Below are 21296 nucleotides of genomic sequence, written 5' to 3'. Positions count from 1 at the left end.
CTAACTCTCTTGAATTATTTGTTCATTGTTGTTTATTGCCACTCTGTCTAACACAGTTTGATTGGTATACTGAACACATTAAACATCATTGAAATATCAATGTTCTCCAATTTCTGTTGCTAGTGACATGATATCTGATGGTTGATATGTTGTCTAAGACTGAAGGAGCAAAAAATAGCTGTATGATTGCTGTACTTGCTACCATCTTGTAGGATTTCTTATCACCCCAAGGAAGTTCTTTGTGCTGAGATGTAGTATTTAATTCTCACCATAATTTGAACTTTTCATTTTAAATGAGTTTTTGTTGTTGACTGTTGTCAGTATGCTTTTGTTTGCTTTTGGAGTGCTCTGCTCAGTAATGTTTGCATTTGCAGGAGTTATGGTCAATGTTGGAGTTCATGATGCCTGATCTCTTTGCTACTGGAGATGTTGATCTGAGGAAGCTTCTGAATGCAGAAGATAGAGACTTGATTGCTCAAATAAAGTCTATCTTGGGTCCATTTATATTGAGAAGATTAAAATCTGATGTAATGCAGCAGCTAGTCCCAAAGACCCAAAAGGTATGTCTTACTTTTGGTGCTTATTTGGTTCAAACGACACAATAGTTTTTGCAATAGTTTTTTTGACTTAAGCCCCTGTAATTTAGCTCTTTCTATTGTTACTTTTTACTAATGGAACCTGAGTTGTTGTTGCAGGTTGAGTATGTGAAGATGGAAAATCTACAAGCAGACGCTTACAGAGAAGCAATTGACAATTATCGGGCAATTTCTCAAGCTCGTATTTCAAAGTTAGCAAAAATCGATTTAAATAGTGTTGCTAGAATTTTGCCTCGAAGACAAATTTCAAACTATTTTCTTGAATTTCGTAAGGTGTTATCAAATTTTCCTGCAGTTAAAGTGTCTTCATGTGCAACCATATAACCCGTTGTTTTGTAAACGGTTAACTTTCTTTGTTGCAGATTGCAAATCATCCACTATTGGTGAGGCGCATTTACACAGATGATGATGTTGTTCGGTTTGCTAAAGCTTTGCATCCAAAAGGTGTATTTGGCTTTGAATGTACCTTGGACCGAGTGATTGAGGAGCTTAAGAATTACAGTGACTTCTCAATTCATCAGGTATTTTATGTTCTTCCCTCTTTCAGGTATTTTATTGTTTTCCCCTCTTTCAGAATATTTTGCTCTTGCCTTGCTAAGGTTGTGCTTACGCTATGATAATTATTCTTGCATACGGAATAGTTGGAAGATGTGACCTACATTTTTGTTTTTATAACTTCTATTGCTGTTAAATTTTGGAAACATCTTGCTTGTGATTTCTGAGGATTTCAACTTTCTTACTTTCATAAAATATGCACTCTTATCTCATGATTTGTCGCCTCTGTGAATTATCTGTATAAATGATTTTCTCTCATGACCCTAAATGTTCTTGATAAGTATAGGACTTAATTGTGTAAATTAAGTTTGTAAGACAAAAAGATAAAGGGGATTTCACTTTTGGAAACTGGAAAGCAGTACGTAATACTCTACTTGTACAATCAGCAAAAATTTAATAAATTGTTTTTGGATCCTTAACCATCTGCAATGGCAAGAGAATGGTTAGATACAAATGACTTTGGAATGCCAGGACGAATATTATGCAATTCATCGTAGAAAAGACAACGTGGTTCAAAGAGATGTGTCACTGGTTTTGGATATGCTGTGAGCTAGCTTCAGAAGTGGATCACTTGGGTGTAAGTAATCGTGGGTATTTATATTCATCTGTTCATCAGAGGAAGTTTACAGAATTTCTGAATAAGAGGTCTAGTTCAGTTATTGAAATATACTCGAGTGCTATTTGAAGGCTGAGATGTCTTGGAAGAGTCTGGGAATTGATCTGTTGTGCATTTTAGCTACTACATTTCAACACCTCATGATAGTAGGATTCTGCTCAAGGATATTTTAGTTTGGTAGTCTTTTTGTTCTCCTTTGCTTAGTTACTCCACAGTAGTAATATTTACTGTACCAATAACTGTGCTTAAAACCATTGTTTTCTGCTGCTAGCTGAAGGAGTGTCTATAATCTTTTTGAATTGTTACTAGGCGTGAACCTAACTTCATCTGCCTCGTCAAAGCTCTTTTTCTTCTACCACTTGCTACTTATTGTAAAGTCGCTAGTATTATCACCTTTCTTTCTGTTCTCCATAAGAAATGTATGCCTGGAATGTATGCCCAAAATTTTTTTTGTGAAAGAACCTGCTCTAACATATATTATTATGCAACTTAGCATGTCTCACCAAATCATTACAATGAGAAGTTGCTTCTAAACCATCCAAGCCATCAATAGTTGTCAGTAATAACATTTGTAAAGAGTGGAAAGCTTGTTAAAAACAAGAAGAGAACAGAAATATGAGAAGTGAGTTTGGCATCAACTTCCGGCCAAGAGCAAGTCAATTTCGAGAATGCTTCCCTGAGAAATCCTCTCGCAGTCATGTGCATTATGAAGACTGACTCCTGTTAGAGATGAGTTGGAGCATGCTGGTCTTACTGGGCAAAGAAAAGACTGCCGGGTCTGGCTATAGAAGTTTCAGTAGAGTGCCATGACAATGAGTTTACTTAGTTGTTGGCAGGATAGAGAGCCGTGGAAGAATTCGTGTTAAGAGCAAATAAAACTAGATGCATTATTAATTATGATGGGAGGAGCTTAAAGAGCATAAGGGAAGGCAAAGAAGGTGACAGATATCTTTTTTAACGCAAGAATGTTCGGGTTTGTGTATTGTAGTATCTAAGGTATGAATCGCGACGTGAGAATCGACCTGCAGATTGAACTCTATAATTGAGTAAATAAACCAGGTTCAACTTGTGCCACCTGATGCTATAGTGGCCCCACTTGTAGTCGTCATGGCCAATGGCAAAAGTGCAGGCATAGTTATTTAGTATTATTGATATCCAAATATTTCACAATGATTTGGCTGATGTATCGCTATAAAACCAATCATTCTTTGGATTGGTCACACGAGAATATTTGAGGTTCTCTAGACACTGATTGTGAATGGAGCCTGTTTCATAATTTGAAATGTTGCCCTACTTGCACTAAAGTACCATTTACAAGATTATGGCTGCTGAAATAGGCGTGGTTGTTGAGTATATAGAATATTATCTATATTTTAAAGGCTATAGTAAGTTGTATCAGTGGAGAATAAAGTAAATTGCATGGATGTAGAATAAAGCAAAAGATTGCAAATAAATGTGCTATGTAATTAGCTACTTTGGTTACTATTCATCGAAGATGCTTGGGTGCTGGATATTACTCAGATGGAATAGGCCATTAAAATGCTATTGCTTGCTTTCTATTGTTTTAATAGCAGTGGTTTTGCTTTAATATTCAAGCAACTGTAGACTGCAAGTAACTGGGCAAGCAAATAAAATTTGAAAATGAGAGCTTGGGTGTTTTAGAATGATATAGATTCAGTATGGTACAGGAAGAACTCTAAACCTAAAAATGCTAATCATGCATTTGCTTATTGGATCATAAAAAGAAGTTGACTTGAAGGCCAACTGGCCAAGTCAGTGTCATTTAGTTTCTGGTTTTTTTTTTAGTGCTTTTTGGTTCTTGTAGTTGCTTCTTGCTTATTTTCATGGCTGTTATATTTAATAGCCAAACTTTTCATGCATGTTTGTCAAGGGTGATGTGGTCAGTTGATATTGATAGCTGATTGGTGGTTATGAGCAATAATTCTGGAATGTTGCCTCCCTTCTAAATAGCATGTGGCGGCTGGAAGGACAAGCTTTCTTGTCAGGAGATTAACACAAATATGATTTCATCAGTCAAACATTTCTTGGGTGGTTTGTAGTGGATAAAGTTTTTATTATTTCTTGACTTGATATGATTTACTTTTTTGGACTTTTGAGTGTTGATTGATTAAATGGCCATTGATTGGTTTGGAAGGTTTTCCAGCTTGTGTTGTTATTGATATTATATAAACTTTGTATGCCTTTCCTGCAGCTTTTGCTCTATCATGGAGATGCAGATGGCAAGGGAGTTCTCTCAGATGAGCATGTAATGGCCTCTGCAAAGTGTCAGGTATGTTCTTTTTGGGTGCCTTGGAAGTTATGCTTGTAAAGCGTTGTCTATCTTGCACTCATGATGATTTGGGTTGTATCAATTATGGCATAGGCATTAGCCGAACTCCTCCCCATTCTACAGCATGAAGGGCATCGTGTTCTTATTTTTAGCCAATGGACGTCGATGCTTGATATTTTGGAGTGGACCTTGGATGTTATTGGGGTCACGTACAGGCGTCTTGATGGAAGGTACTGACACCAGCATTCTTCCTGCTATAATTTTGTCCAATTTAGCAAGTTTGTGATAATTTGGCTTGAAAGGAATGTCCCTAGAAATTTGTGCGGTTGGGCTGGTTTCTATTACTCCCTCTGTCCAATTAGAAGTGTCATACTTTACTTTTCAGTCCGTCCCAAAATTAATGTCACTTACCAATAATGGCAATAAAAACTTTCACTGATTTCCATTGATGCCCTTAAATCTTACAGCAAGATTCTTATATCTTAGTGGGCCCCAAATTTCACCTATGAAATAGAGAATTTCCATTTGAGGGTGTGTGTGTGTCACGTTCGAACTAGCAGGATTCGTGCATTGCACTTTCTCCAAAAGAGCTTGAAAACATATCATAGGTATGGATCCCTCAATCTTATCACCACTCTATCCTACCTTGAATGGAGCAACACGTCAGGCTGCATACTAATTCAAGCAGGGCATTCTTGGAACATAACCCGTAACCTTTTGAAATCTGAGCACTGTTGAAAAAATGTGGGATTCCCAAAACACGACCAATTGATCGGGATGGAGGGAGTAATACGCATACTGTAGAGACTAGGCTTACATATGTCATGCACTTTATGCAAGGCTGTTGCAAATATATGTTTTCAAATGTTAATGCGGTGGGTGTTATTACTTTTAATACTTTTCTTCTGTCAGGAATTGACTCAATAATCATGTTTATGCTTATATACTCTGCAGCACTCAGGTGACAGAAAGGCAAACAATAGTTGATACCTTCAATAAGGACTCTTCTATATTTGTGTGCTTGCTTTCAACACGAGCAGGCGGACAGGGTTTAAACTTGACTGGAGCTGACACTGTCATAATACATGACATGGATTTTAATCCACAGATAGATCGACAAGCTGAAGATCGTTGTCATCGCATTGGACAAACAAAACCGGTTACAGTATATAGGTGATCCTCCATGTCCTAAGCTGCTGCTACTCATTGTTGAGCTTATTCAAAGTACCTTTTGTATTTGTTTGACGTTACCCATTAACATTATATTCTTTGATATCTTTTTAAGGTTAGTGACAAAGGATACTGTTGATGAAAATGTGTTTGAGATTGCAAATCGGAAGTTAACGCTAGATGCTGCCGTATTACAGTCTGGGGTAGAAGTTGAGGATGAAGGTATGGTGCCCGATAAGACAATGGGAGAGATTTTATCATCCCTGTTGCTTGGCTAAAATCACAATCTGGTATTAGGACTCAAGTACAGTTTCTCCCTTATCCTCCTCTCCGCCTCGTATTTTCCCTTTTTTGTGGTGACTTTCTAACTTGTCCTGAGAGGTTAGGAAGGGATTGCAAGTTGAGAAAGAACATTGTACGGAGACTTGCATAAGCTGCATTGTTGTAACTTATAGCAGCAAAATTTTGTTTATAGTAATAGATGATGCATATGGCAGGCAGGCTCCATCCATCTTTCCTTTGGTGAGTAAAAATCGAAAAATGGGTACACAGTGAAAATGTGGATTTAACCGGTTTTGCAGTTGCTTTTCTCTCGCATTTTCTTTGTTTCCATAAATGCTAATTCTTGATTTTTTGAGTCCCAAGATTCGGGAATGATCAAGAAGTACAAGCTGGTAATGTCTCATATTGTTTTGTGCTATTCTGTGTACCTAAAAGGTTTACTTGAAATCAACACAAAAAAAAAAAGATTAAATGCACTAAACCCCTTGGATTTACCCCCAGTTGCACTTTATCATCTGAAATTATTAAATAGGCACTGTGCCACTCTATTTGATGTTTTAGTCTTTAGGACAATTTAACCTTTTCTCCTTGTTTATACGTATGCTTGTTTTTCTTGTCTGCTACTTTCTTTCCCTTGAAATCATCGATACAGTAAAGGGGCTGTAGAAACCTACTAATTACACTTGAAGCACCTCTCCCTCCATTTGCAGTTGCACTTAACAGGTCCTTTTTTTTGGTAAATTAAAAAAACAATTACGCTTGAAGCAGCCCTCTCTCCGTTTCCAAGTTGCACTTAGCAAGGACTCCATCATTAGCCATTCAAACTTGCACCCGCGCGAGGCCATAAAACTAGTTTAACTTAATTACCCTCGCCAGAGGTGCATTTAACTCTTCTTCAGGCAAGTTGTACCAAGAGCTCTTAAGCCTTTTCTTTGTTTCTTCTCTAATTTTTTTGGTTGTTTCGTTTTTTTTTCCCCTGTCTTTGTATCGGATAAAACCCTTAAAAAAATGTTTCTTCTTTCACGTTCCCTCTCATCATTAAAAGGACCTGATTTTTCGATTTCAAATTTCGTTCTTTTCTCCACATCTGCATCATCAGTAGAAAAACTTATGTGACGCTTTTGCAGAAAAACGAACCTAACGTCAAAAAATCCCTCGACAAAGGTGAAATCAAACTGAAGCATACATAAATGAAGTTCTGCAGAGATGCTCAGTTGATAAACCCCAAATGGGTCTTAGATTCTTTATCTGGGCTGGCCTTCAACCCAAATATAGGCACTCTGCATATACGTATGCCCAAGCTTGCAAATTACTGGAAATTAAGCAAAACCCACAAATTATTAATGATGTTATTGATGCCTATAGGGTGGAAAATTGTACTGTTAGTGTTAAGATGTTTAAGAAGTTGTTGTGTTTGTGTAGAGAGGCTAAAGATGCAAACTTGGGGTTGTGGGTATTGAGGAAAATGAAGGAATTTAATTGAAGGCCTGACACGACTACATATAATGTTGTTGTTGCTATGTTTTGTGCAAAGGGGGAAGTTGGTGAGGCAATGAAATTGATGGGAGAGATGGGTTTGATTGATCTTTATCCAGATATGGTCGTATACGTTACGGTACTTAAGGGTTTATCTGATATTGGTAGGGTGGAAGATGCATTTCGGCTTGTTAAGGCGATGAAAGTGCATGGTTGTGTGCCCAATGCAGTTGTCTATTCGGCACTGCTTGATGGGATTTGTAGGTTTGGGAGTTTGGAGAGGGCAATGGAGTTGTTGAGGGAAATGGAAAAAGGAAGTGGGGATTCTAAGCCGAGTTTGGTTACTTATACAGCTGTGATTCAGGGATTTTGCAAAAAGGGTCAGTCTATTGATGCATTGGGGATTTTAGATCAAATGAGTGTTTTTGGATGTAAGCCTAATAGAACCACAATGAGTGTTGTGATCAAGGGGCTTTGTAGGGGCGTGTAGAGGAGGCTTATAAGGTTATTGATAAAGTTGCTGGAGAGAGTGCATTGTATGATGAATGCTATAGTTCTCTTGCATTGTCGCTCTGGCAGATTGGAAAAGTTGAGGAGGCAGAGACGGTTTTCAGGAAGATTTTGGTTCCAGGACTAAGGCCTGATGGTGCAGCTTCAAGTACCATTTTGAGGCAGCTTTGTTTGCTAGGGCGGTGGCTTGATGCATTCTGCTTGTGTGAAGGGATTGAGAAGTCTGGAAATGTAATCATTGATACTGACATGCATTCGATTCTTTTGGTTGGACTTTGTCAAGAAACATATTTGGTTGAAGCTGCCAAACTTGCCAAGCTAATGGTGGAGAGAGGTGTCCAGCTACAAGCTCTTTATGTAGAAGCTGAGGTTAAACATCTTAGGAATTCTGATGAAGGGTTGGTTTCCCAGATCTCTAGGATCAGTAGTTGATAAAGAACATGCACTTTTTCCATCTGTGTACTCCAAAAGGTGCTAAAGTTTACTCCCATTGCAGAAATTTGAATAAAAAATTGGCTGGCTGTGGAATATTGCAGCTGATTTGTAGCTTGGCATTTGAACTTGACAGCATTATGTTCAGATGCTATATACATTACCATGGAGAGATGGTCAATTTATTTTTCCTTTTGCATTTTAATTGGCTTTGTTTAGTACCAAGTGAGAGTAATGAGACTTCATGTACGGCATGCAAATTGTTGGCGATCAGGAGGCAGATAGCGTGGAAGGGGAAGGACCTGTCTCTGGAAAATTCTGCTATCAAGGACCAATAAAATTTGAACGGGCTGACCATGAAGTGCTTATATTTGAGGCTATCATAGTCTTGTTGCAGTTATTTGAAGACAACCCTCATTGCATCAGTTTTAGATGGTGAGACTTTTATCTACTGGATCTGTTACTCTTCTTGTTTTCCAATTTTTTACTCAGCTTTAAGTTTTTGAAATAGGTGTCTTGTGAATTCTCTTTTATTCTTTTTTGTTGCAATCCGTGTCAGATGAGCAGTATTTTTTTTGGTAGTCTTGTTCTCTCTAAAATCGTTGCTGGAAAGTTGATGACAGGAAATCTGTGACAAGGAGCACATTTATTATACTGCTGCCAAGTTAAAACATTGTTGTTGTAAATTGATTTAATCTTTTGATAGATCATATTACTATCATAATCTGTGACAGTTTTTCCGTAGGATCTGGAAAATGAAAGAATGTGGGAAGGCTTATGTCAAGGGACTGTTTTGCTGACACCTAGGATTAGCTGCAATGGGCCTTTTCAGGATCATAGATCCTGGGTTCATACATGCTGAACTAGTAATCTTCTGTAAATTCGTTAAAGGCTTTCAAAATCAAATTAGAAATTGTCTAGGATTATCTTTGAGCTAAAATAGATGTACATATGCATGACTGCACAAAAGTCATTTGGACATTCTAATTACCCCTACTATAGGTAGCTTTATCTATCCAACATGGAATTACATGTTTATATCTAATCATCTGATATGATAAGTCTTGATAATCAAGGGATAAAATTGATCAACAGTCTGCTTTTAAGTCATCCTGCATACAAATGATCTCCAGTATTTGGGGGTCTATTCTTAATTTTTCAACTATAGTTTATCACCAAGTTCTTAGCTCGTTTTTCACTTGTGGGGATTCATATGCCAGTGTCATGCATGCTTAAATCTAAATGGTAAATATGCTTTATGTTTTCAATAATTGTTGTGATATTTTGACTGGCAGGATTGTTGCTTTTGGTTTTCAAATTGCTTTCTGGGATCACTGAACAAAATCTGGAGCTGTAAGAATGTCGGACAAGTTTTAGCATCTTTCTTTTTGTGATACACTGGGTAAGTTTGGACATATTTGCTGATTTGGTTTTATGGGAGTCCCCCAGACTTGTTAAACCATTCAATTTTCCTTTCTGGATATAGTGGGTAACTTTGGATCACCTGGCCGATTTTGTTCTAGAAGTGATTTAGAAGAGTACCCCTACCCCCCAGCCTAGGCTTTTTTTGGATAAGCATTGTTTTCAGGGAAACATAAGAAAAAGCAAGTTAATGTATTTTGTTCCAGATTCCAATGTAAGTACTCGATATGTTTGCCACAACAAGGGGGGAAGTAGAAAGGGAAATTGCACATTTGCAACCTCCAGCTTGCTGCAATACTTTTCCAGTCTCAGACTTTTCAGTAAGTGATTACTATTGGTAGAAGTCTGTTCAAATAGATGATCTGAACGCTATGGACAAATAATGCTCATTGTCACCAAATGCTTTCTAACTTTTCGTCAGTCTTGATTATTGTGGTTAGTACATCAGCCTGTCATTTTGAAGTTTGGGAACTAAGCACTTTGAGCATTTTGAGTCCAGTCAGACTTTTGGTAAATTACATCTTGGTGTTCCTTAGAAATTGTGCTCTAAGATGTTGTATATCTGACACTACAATTTCTTGCTTCTCCTTGTTGCTGTACTGGTTGACTTGCTATCTGTTGATTAGTTGAAGTGGACTAAAATGTTTTGCTATTTCCAGGTATAGAGATTCAGTTCCTTCTGGGGGACTGAAAATAGAGGGATTACTTATGAAGAGTTACTGTTTTCTTTGGTTGAAGACTGATGCAGTGCAACCACCTCTTGAACTAGCGAAAATCCCATAGCTGGACTTAGAGTTGTAGAAGCCTTTTGAAAGGTGAGTTTAGTAATTGACAATGCACGTTCAGCCAGTTGCAATGTCGATAACTTGATATGTCACTTTATAATGATATTGCGAGAGCATAGCAGTCAATATCTGGCATTTTAGCTGGAATCAGATTGATGACAAGAAGTCAACAAATAGTTCAGATTGATGACAAGACGTCAACAACTACTATAGTGAAATCATTCTTCTTATTATGTTTCCGGACAAGGTATCTGTTCATGTAGTTGGAACTGGAAACAGTATAATGTGATATAACAGCGCCCGGAGTTTTGCAGGAAATGGATTCTTCATGCTAGGATGTGGTATCGGACTGGGAAACTTTGCTGTGTAAACAAGGACAATCTGGGATTGGATAATTGTTGATCCAGTTATTCTGAACCACGTACAATGTTGTTAATAAATTGTAACTTATCATGGATAACTTATGGAACTTTGTAACTGTAAGGTGCAAATCATGTATGTTTACGATGAATAGTATTTGCTGAGTCTAGATTTACACTATGAGATTCCAACTCCATATGAAATGGATTTTGTAATTTTGTTTTCTATGTTTTGATCTTATCATTTGTGAAGATGAAAGAACAAGAAGCAAAATAGAAAGCTAATATGGAAGCAAAGGAGAAAAAGATATTGTGGTGTGGAATACGAAGAAGGTTTTAGTCGGAGCAGGGGCATGGGCTTTATTTTATCGAACTTCGCTGTATAATGTTGTTAGGAATAAAGTCCAGGCCGAATTTTGGCAGTGGGATTGGATTGATGAGGTATACTATATGCAAATTTTTGTAGAATTATTTTCTATCATTTTATTTATTACGTTTATAGCTTTGATTGTTTGTTTTGAATGTTGTCACCAGCTAGTCTCCAATGGGTATTTTAGCACTGGCAATTTGCATATCTAGGGGTTGAAATGTTTTTGCTGTTTATAATGTTTAAATGACCAAAAAATAGGGAATATTCAAGCATTGCATTGTTCTGGAAATTTGGGAAGTTTATTTTGAGGGATAACTAAACATGTATTTGAACTACGAGTGATAAAGCTGGTTCGGGACAAGTTTACAAAAAGCTGGTTAGATAGGAAATTCATGTTATTGGCGTATGCTGTTTTGTTAATAATCTGATCATCAACAGCTTGTCATGACTCTTAACGGTGCCGAATTGCTAGACTGGCCGTGGTCTCTGAGTTAAAGAGTATGATTTTTTTTTTCCTCAACCAAGCAATGATAGATATTAGTATCCTGTTAATTTGACATAGAATGGATGCTATACTGGGATGCCTTTTAATGAATGTTGTGAAAAGTATAATTTCTGTTTAGCAAACTGAAGTCCTTTTATTTTAGTTTGTCTTGTCAGCTGCAGTTCCATTCAGGTCTGATGTCAGTCAGCTAAAGGATCTTGGCGTTGGTGCAGTTTTCACTCTTAATGAGCCATACGAAACTCTGGTCCCAACATCTCTGTCTCAGGTATGTTCCTGTAGACTTCCTACATAGAGTCTGCATCTTGACTTTGTTTTCATTTCAATTAAATGGTAGTGAAGTAGAATCGTTCTTCCAAGCCGACGACCATTTTGTTTTGTTTGCTAGCTTGATTCTTGATGGATTCACACTAGTGTTTTTAGACTTCTGACATGTTCCGGAAGAATTTTACTCTCTGCACTTACTTTCATGCTGTTGCTGTTGTCCTCTTCTAGGCACTTGACTTTATGTTACTGAATTTAAAATAAGTGGCTATAGATTGGGTCACAGTTTTTAGTCGATATATTTTCAGTTCTAAGAATGAAACACTAGTTTGCTAAGCCTTTGAAAGCTGCTTCTACAGTTCTAAGGGTTTAAGTGCCTTTGTTTTTTACTTGTTTCTTCCCCCTCTTGTGTGTCTGTGTCAAGGAGTCTCAGCTTTGAAGTCTAGTTGAGTATTACTAGTTCTGTTGATTTTCTCGAGTGAATGGTGGTACTATTACTCGGGTGCATTATGCATCACTGCTTGCAGTATCCCTGTCCTCATGAGGTTTTGGTCTTTTGATGATTGTGTATTTTGCAGGCTCATGGAATTCACCATTTTGGTCTTTCTACATGAGATTACCTCTTTGCGCCATCACTCAATGACATTTGCTGAGCTGTAGATTTTGTTCATGGCGAGTGTTTTGTCATAATAGGATGCGTATTTGACCAAGTGTAAGCAAACTTCCCAAATTCTTTTAAGTGCATATTTCATTATTGGATTAATCAGATTATTGGTGTTGTTTCAACTGGGAAGACATACTTGCAATTTTATTCACGTCCTTAATCTTAATTACGGTGTTTCTGATAGTGTTTAATTAGCTCGCATTTATTCATTTCATGCCCAGGATATCTAATGGACCTTCTTCACCTTTGGTCCTCTATAGCAATTGGGTGTGGAGAAAGAATCACTGGACATGTGAAAAACAGAACAAACTTGTCAACCTTGTATTTAAAATGACTATTTTACACTAATTCTGTCCTTGTTATGAGACATGACTGACTGCTTTATACAACTCAAATATTGTCATCTAATCCTTCTTTTCTTGCTTTTAATTGGTGAAAATGCATCGTGTGGATAAAGCACTTGTGTCCATTGTAAGGCTGGTCAAGGTCACAGCACAACCATCGTTATTTGATAATGTGACTTTTCTGGTCACTGCTGATTACATATATTCTTACTTCTCTTCCCCATTATGCTTGGTATTTTGTATTTTAGGTTAAGTTTAAGCAGATGATGTGCCTGATGTTGCCTATAATTATGTGAAGTCAATACGGCCGACGGTACTCTTAACCTCCCAGTGGCAGGTTTGTCAAGATCATAATGGATTTACTTACAATCCAAATTGTGGACTAATCATGTAAATTACTCTAGTTAACTTTGTTTGCTGCTGATTGCAGGCTGTTCAGGAATTTCAGTATAGGCAGGTCAGGAATTCCTGTGCCTCAAGCCCCCTGACAAGTCTGGTTTTGACAAGCTCTAAGTTGTTTTCTGTCTGAGATCTTTTAGCATTTTATGATGGTTCTGTAGTTGTAATAACCAGAGCTGATCTGATCTTGATGGATATGATCCAAGCCAAGAGCCTACTGCTGTAAGAAATGAGATTTGGGTAGATGTGAGTTTCATCTATAGAGTTAAAGTGGCTGGTGAGATAGCTTTGACGAAACTTTCTTGATTGTGGCTTAGATGTGTCACGCTCGACAGAGAGTTTTAGATGAGGAGTTGAGAGGAGAGAGCAGCTGCTTGCTTAAAGCAAAACCATTGGGAGACATTACTGTGGACATCCATGTCTACTCTTCATAGATTCATCAAACTTTGCATATATTTTTCAATCGTGTAGAAAATGTCTGTCTTTCTTTAGTGATCAGTTAAAGCAAAACCATTGGGAGACGTTAGGATTTGTCTTTCTTTGGTGGTTAGTAGTCAATTCGAATTTGAAACCTTTGGTTAATTAGGACAAGTGATCCCCAACTCATAATTGCACCTCACAAACTCTAAAACAGCAGGCAAATCCATATGGATTGTGAAATTAGTACCATATATTTCAAGGTTGCGGAAAAGAACTTTTGGTCTTTTGCTTCTCCAAGGATATGATAAACATGCATACGGGAACCTGCTGACCTGAAGTCCTGAGGGCACAAGAAGAATGGAATCAAGAGTAAAATGGGGCTCTATCCCTGGTATCACTACGATACCTAAGTTAGCTCCTAAGGCTCCTAAGATGTTAAGGAGTCCGGTAGTAAAGGAGGTGAGGATTTTTCTAGTTACCCGTCATAGGAAAGAAGAAAGATGAAGTTACTACTCATGGGGGTACGAGTCTATGTTGATCTCATAGGATACTGTAATTCGGCGCTACTTATTATCCTAGTGTGTCAGACTGAATCAAGTCACATCAATCTTGTCATTTTTATATGATCGCCTTGGATCCACCTCCGGTGATTCCTCTTAGGCTTGCTGCCTAGACTGTTCCGAGTGCTGAGCCGAGGTCAAGGTTATTGCCAAGATCGCAGCTCGGGTCCCACAATAAGTCTCAAAATTGCTTCTCATACCTGATGCTTTTATCATTGGTAGAATGGTTGTATTATGCAAAGAATCATTTGTATCTCTGGTTCAAGTTAGTTCCAGGGACTTTGTACGGCAAGATTTTGCTATACATATCTTGCTATTATCTTCTCTTCTATATATACCTGCTTTATCATTTATGTATCTACATTAAGATAAAACACCATGTGTAACCAAATCAACCTATAAAAATTCACATTGAAATGCGACCTCTTCGTATAAGGTTTTGTCTCGGTCTTTGGTTATACAGAGAAAGTTGGCCAACTGAAGTATCATAGTAAATAATGAATTTGTATAATAAATAATGAATCGGCCAACTAAAATGTCATAGCAAAACAATGAATCGTGGAACCCACTAGATTCATGTGTAACAATAGATAGGTCGACTAAAGTTTGGTTACATGTGTAATCAAAACAATGAAACAACGGTGTGACTTGACCGAAAACATAAAGACAACATTGAGCATCCACAACAATGTATAATGGGGGGATAATTCCCCCCATTACACCGCTCCATGACATGGTCTCCCATTAGAGTCGTGTCATGGAGATTACACGCATAATACTGATGATGCGCGTCATGGAAGATGTGTGGGATTCAAATGGCATGACAACACCAGAAAACATCCAAATAGCCAAAATGAGACAGCATAATGGGAGACCGTATCATGGAAATTACACGCACAATACTTGTCGCGCCCCATTTTTCGCGATGGAAAAGAAAAAGAGTTTTATAAAAAGATGTGATTTATTAATAATAAATTAAAAAGGACCTAGAATGGGACTTAAAAGAATGCGACAATTTGGGTCCAAAAATTCAGTCTAAAAGGGCTTTTTAGAAAAAATAGGAGTCGCCACTTGGTATGGTGTTTTGGTGTACCAAGTCACCCAAAAATATTTTTTGACAAAAATAAAATAAATCAAAACCCTTTTTGACAACTCCAGGTCATTGAAAACAAGAGAAAATGGGTTCGGGAGTCACCGTTGAAGAAAGGGAAGGCAAAGGTTCAATTGACTCAAACCTAAGGCACCCTTTCAACCTAGTCTAAGCTAGTTGCGAGGTTTAGTCAAAATCTTCCTAATCTAACCCTTAATTTTATCATATTTGGATGTTTCCTACATGAATGCAAATTTAAATTTATAAAATATCGAAGGGTCAAAATATCCATTCAAGGGTTTAATTGAACCAATCGCATTAATTGCGAAGGTCAAAATAAATCCTCGAAGGTGTCACAAGGATGCAAATGATGAAAAAGAAAAGAAAATAAAAGAAAAGAAATTAAATTATATACATATATATAAGTGATCAAAGAAAAAGGGAATGCAACATAAAGGGTACGGGAGGCAAAAAAAATTCGTGACATAATTTTCTTATACATGGATTAATAGGGTATTTAAACTAGAAAGTTATAATCACCCATTTCCCATGTTTGAAAAATAATTATCCTAACATGAACAAGCAAATGAACTAGCTTAAATGAGATGCAATTCTAAATGACATGATTAGCACCTATAGCGGGTAGGGGATAATATAATAGGGAATATCATGCAAATGAGAAAAGATCCTAAAAATAAAAATATACATGAAAATGTAGTGAATAGCACACAAAGATGAATCTAGCGCAAGATAACCTAAAGGGTCTAGCGTTGGACTAGCCCATTTCTAAAAATCCTTACTAGCGTTGGACTAGCAAGTAAGCGGAGGGAGAAACCACAACTAACGTTGGACTAGTGTGGTGACGTCATGCATCAACAATTCATAGTGAAACAAATAAAACATAAATTAAAACAAATAAACACATAAGAGCACGTAACACATAACACGTAAACATAATATCTAGATGCCAAAATCCTAAGAAAAACGGATAAAACACATAACACATAAGCCACATAAACACGCAATTTATCTATTACATCGGGGAGCGCCTAACTACAATCTAGGAGGGAAAAATATAATAAAACAAATTTAATTATCCTATCTATTACATTTTTTTGAGGTATTTAAATGCCTCTTGAATCATTGTAAAAAATTAACTAAAACATATGTAAGAAAACTTGAATGAATATTTAAATCAAATAAATAAAGCATATAAAAATATATAAACACATAGGAACACATAGGAGCACATAAGAGCACGTAATTGACATTGAAATAATAAAATAGGAGTACCTCCCGTTTGAAGTGGTGACTAAGTGGAGTCAAATTATCCTATTTATACTCACAATGAACAAAAGAATCATGGCACCAATTTAATTGAAAAAATAATAATAATAAAAGTACTAAATTCACACTAATATGTCAAACGTAAATAAATTTAAGAATATTTAAAAATTACAAGTTAAACATACTCAAAAGTAACATAATTAGCTATTAAAAAAAAGAAGCAATCATAATAAAGAGAGTCAAAATTCACTAGGGACTGAATTGCAAAAAATTGAAAACTTTTGGGGGACAAAAATTATATTTTCCAAAGTTCAGGGGTCAAAATTAAATGAAAGATAAAATTCAGGGACCAAAATGCAATTAATATAAGGACCTACATGAAAGAAATTTAAAATGTTCTGGGCTGCAGTGAAACTACTCAAAAGATCAGGGGCCAAAGTGAAAAATCGTAATCAGATCTTCTTAAGAAAACAGGCCACTGGGCCATTATTTTATTTCTTTGGGCCGGACACTACCTAAGCCCAACCGAAAGTCCAAACTAAAACAAACAGGCCAGCCCGTCTTTTATCACTCAAACCCGACCAAAAGATATGGGCTCCAGTCTCTTAGCCCAACAGAAACCCAAGAAAAAATAAACCAAAACCCATTTCCAAAACCCAACCAAAACTAACTCTTGGCCCATCAGAAAAATAAACATCAGCCCAATTCCCTTTTTCTTTTCTTTCCTTCTTTTCTTTCTTTTCTTTTCTTTCTTTTCTTTCTTTTCTTTCTCCTTCTCCCCTTCCGTTGCCTCTTTTCTTGTTCGGCAGCTGAAGAAAAACTTCAGCTTGGTGGCCATGGCGGTGCCGCGTGGCGCCGCCGCCCGCCCGACCTCTCCGGTCACCAAAAATCCTCAAAATACACCCCCTCACTCGATTTTTCGCGTAGACTCCATTTTCGGAGTTAGTTTTTACAAAAGACGATCTAAAAGTGGCCAAAATGTCAAAATACAGTCCAGTTTTTATTTTTTAAAACACCCAAATCTTTCACCAAAAATCATAAAAAATATATTACAATACTCCTTATAACCTCTACAATACAACTATGATTTTAACTAACCAGAAAACAATAACAAAAGACTACATTAAGGCAAAACAGTACCTAAAAATCTTTTTGGCATTTTTTCAAACAATTAATATGCATTCACAGACATCATTTCCTTTTCCTTCATCTAGTTCATGCCATTTCCAAATTTTCAGCAATGCAACAACAACAATACAAGGCAGCGAGCAGAAATGAAAGAAAACTAAACAATGAAGCATTGATTTAATGTGCTAGACAAAGACTAAAAAAAATACCTCAATGTAGGTGTGTGTGAGGTTGAGATGGAACCGAGAGGAGTTGGGGAAGATTTTTTTTTGTTCTGTTTGTTTCCTCCGCCCGAGTCCGAGAGAGGGAGAGTGAGGGGTCAGCTGCAAAATTCCGAGAGCTTCCCTTCCTCTTCTCTCGTGCGTTTTTTTCTGCCTCTGCCAAGTGAGCCCAGAGGGATTGGAGTGCTTTTTTTCTTTTTGTGGCTTGTCTTTTTGGTCTCCTGAAACTAGAGAGAGCCGAGGGATGTATTTTTTGGGGGAAGCAAGAGTGGAGAATTTTTTCTTTGTGGCCTCCCTGATTTTCCAGAGAGAGCCGAGTGAAGAAAATGGGTCGCCAAATTAGCTTTTTGTGCGTGTTTTCTCCTCTGCAAATGTTGAGTGTTGGCAGAGCCAAAAACTCATGGCCAAGAAGGAGTCAAATGGGTTTGGTTTCCTTCAAAATGATGGCTTCTGCGGATGAAAAGAAAGGTCCCTGGCAATTGAGTGTGGAATGGGTTAATAGTTGTTTTGGTAGAGAAAATGATTATGATGATTTTTTTTATTTTCTTTTTTGTTGTTTGTTTTTTTTTTGTTTGTTTTTCTCTTTCTTTTTTTTTTTTTTTTTTTTTTTAAAAGCAAACCTGCAAAAATGAGAAAAATGCACATTAAAATGCTAGAAAATAAATAATTCATTAAATAGAAAAATCTTGAGAAAATATTAAAAATTGACAAAAATTTGGTGTCTACAGCTTGCCCCTCTTTGTCTAGAGTTTCAAAGAAACTCAAGACAAAGACGTAGACACCAAATTGCTTACCTGTCTCTTCTAGCTGTACCTGAGCTAAAATAGACAAGCTAACACTTGGCTGAAATTATTGGACAAAATGATGCAATAACATTGCAGAAAATGTGACCGAACCCATGTAGAATTGCCTACGTATCCCACCATGGGAATCAGGTCAAACGTAGTTCGAATGCAAGTGAACCACAATGAAACAAGTGTATTGACAAACTGCGGTCTTTGCAAAGTCGAAAAAGTTTGAGCTCTCAGAACTTCTAAACAGGAAATACAAAATGAATGAGATAGCACAATTATTAATCAAAACAGTCAAGAAAAGTAACTTGTCATAATTAGAAAAAGATGCGCGGAGGGACGCGGTTACGCTCCAACAGAAAATTAAATTTGTCTTTTAGAAAAAGATGCGCGGAGGGACGCGATTACGCTCCAACAGAAAATTTAAATTGATTCTTCTGATCTGTCAAGAAGGGGAGATAGAAGGGTGCGCGGTGGACGCTGAGACTCACCAACAGGAATTTAAATTGATGCGCGGAGGGACGCGATTACGCTCCAACAGGAAATTAAATTGTCAAGAAGGGGAGATAGAAGGGTGCGCGGTGGACGCTGAGACTCACCAACAGGAATTTAAATTGATTCTTCTGATCTGTCAAGAAGGGGAGATAGAAGGGTGCGCGGTGGACGCTGAGACTCACCAACAGGAATTTAAATTGATGCGCGGAGGGACGCGATTACGCTCCAACAGGAAATTAAATTGTCAAGAAGGGGAGATAGAAGGGTGCGCGGTGGACGCTGAGACTCACCAACAGGAATTTAAATTGATGCGCGGAGGGACGCGATTACGCTCCAACAGGAATTTAAATTTGTCAAGAAGGGGAGATAGAAGGGTACGCGGTGGACGCTGAGACTCACCAACAGGAATTTAAATTGATTCTTCTGATCTGTCAAGAAGGGGAGATAGAAGGGTGCGCGGTGGACGCTGAGACTCACCAACAGGAATTTAAATTGATTCTTCTGATCTGTCAAGAAGGGGAGATAGAAGGGTGTGCGGTGGACGCTGAGACTCACCAACAGGAAATTAAATTGTCAAGAAATAACAGATTGGTGGGATAAAACCCGAATCCAATAAAATAAAACGGTCAGTGGGATAACACCCAAACCTGCCGAATCCCAACATGATATACAAAAGACACGTTAGTGGGTTGAACCCGATGCTAACGGATGTGAAAAAAAATATAACACACGTTAGTGAGTCAATACTCGATGCTAACGGTGATAAAAGACACGTTAGTGGGTTGGACCCGATGCTAACGGATATAAAAAAATAAAACACACGCTAGTGAGTCAATACTCGATGCTAACGGTGATAAAAGACACGTTAGTGGGTTGGACCCGATGCTAACGGATATAAAAAAAACAAAACACACGCTAGTGAGTCAATACTCGATGCTAACGGTGGGTAGTAAGAAACGAAAGCACACACGTGTGTTAGTGAGCATAACTCGATGCTAACGGTTGATAAAAGGACACGTTAGTGGTTGGACCCGATGCTAACTGGATATGAAAAAGGTAAAAACAAACGGCTAGTGAGTCAATAACTCTCGATGCTAAACTGTGAATTTAAAAAGGACACGTTTTAGTGGTTGGACCCGATGCTACGGATATAAAAAAAAGTAAAAACACACGCCTAGTGAGTCAAATACTCGATACTAACGGTAGATAGATATTGAAAAAGAAAACACACACAGTTTAGTGAGATAAGAACTCGAGTAGCCTAACGGTGAATAACAGACACGTTAGTGGGTTGCGACCACGATGCTAACGAAATATGGATAAAAGTAAAACCACACGCTGTAGTGAGTCAAATACCGATGCTCAACGGTGGTAAAAAGGACACGTTAGTGGTTGGACCCGATGCTAACGGATATAAAAAAAGTAAAACACACGCTAGTGAGTCAATACTCGATGCTAACGGTGATAAAAGACACGTTAGTGGGTTGGACCCGATGCTAACGGATATGAAAAAGTAAAACACACGCTAGTGAGTCAATACTCGATGCTAACAGCTGCATAAAAGACACGTTAGTGCGTGTTGGACCCAGATGCTAACGGATATGAAAAAGTAAAACACACGCTAGTGAGTCAATACTCGATGCTAACGGTGATAAAAGACACGTTAGTGGGTTGGACCCGATGCTAACGGATATGAAAAAGTAAAACACACGCTAGTGAGTCAATACTCGATGCTAACGGTGGTAGAAGAAAAGAAACACACACGTTAGTGAGATAAACTCGATGCTAACGGTGATAAAAGACACGTTAGTGGGTTGGACCCGATGCTAACGGATATGAAAAAGTAAAACACACGCTAGTGAGTCAATACTCGATGCTAACGGTGGTAGAAGAAAAGAAACACACACGTTAGTGAGATAAACTCGATGCTAACGGTGGTAGAAATGAAACACACACGTTAGTGAGATAGACTCGATGCTAACGGTGATAAAAGACATGACACACGTTATTGCATGAAAAAGTTCTTGAATAATTACCTGAAAAATCATTTCAGAAATTGACTCGATTTGAATCAATTTTGTTCAACCAATCATCTGCTTTGCATTTTGACATTGTGGCTCAAGTTGGTGGATTTGTAATCTTTTTTTTTTTTTTTTGAAAAAACAAAGGTGACAAATTCTAAAACTTGAAGAATACCAATGACAACTCTCCTTTCAAGAGATTTGAGAGGTACATACATATGTCACTGTCCTCTCGATTTTAAAAGAC

At 37.6% G+C, this 21296-nt stretch overlaps 1 protein-coding gene and 2 pseudogenes across 1 annotated transcript; all 3 read left to right on the top strand.

Moving 5' to 3' along the window:
* Window positions 1–374: 374 nt before the first annotated feature.
* LOC113757256 (protein CHROMATIN REMODELING 19-like) lies at window positions 375–5807 on the top strand (the record flags this gene model as incomplete). Its single annotated transcript, XM_027300626.1, has 7 exons — window positions 375–560; window positions 696–869; window positions 959–1117; window positions 3980–4057; window positions 4151–4287; window positions 5012–5230; window positions 5343–5807. Coding segments are annotated over 7 exons (1116 nt in total), but the record flags the coding sequence as incomplete, so codon positions are not given.
* Window positions 5768–10648, top strand: LOC113757255 (annotated as a pseudogene).
* LOC113757254 lies at window positions 8181–12805 on the top strand (annotated as a pseudogene).
* Window positions 12806–21296: the final 8491 nt, after the last annotated feature.

Source organism: Coffea eugenioides, unplaced genomic scaffold, assembly GCF_003713205.1.
Source record: "Coffea eugenioides isolate CCC68of unplaced genomic scaffold, Ceug_1.0 ScVebR1_2869;HRSCAF=3981, whole genome shotgun sequence".
Taxonomy (NCBI): Eukaryota; Viridiplantae; Streptophyta; class Magnoliopsida; order Gentianales; family Rubiaceae; genus Coffea; species Coffea eugenioides.
Note: the sequence above shows the minus strand (reverse complement) of the source record. Positions and strands in the feature narration are given on the sequence as shown.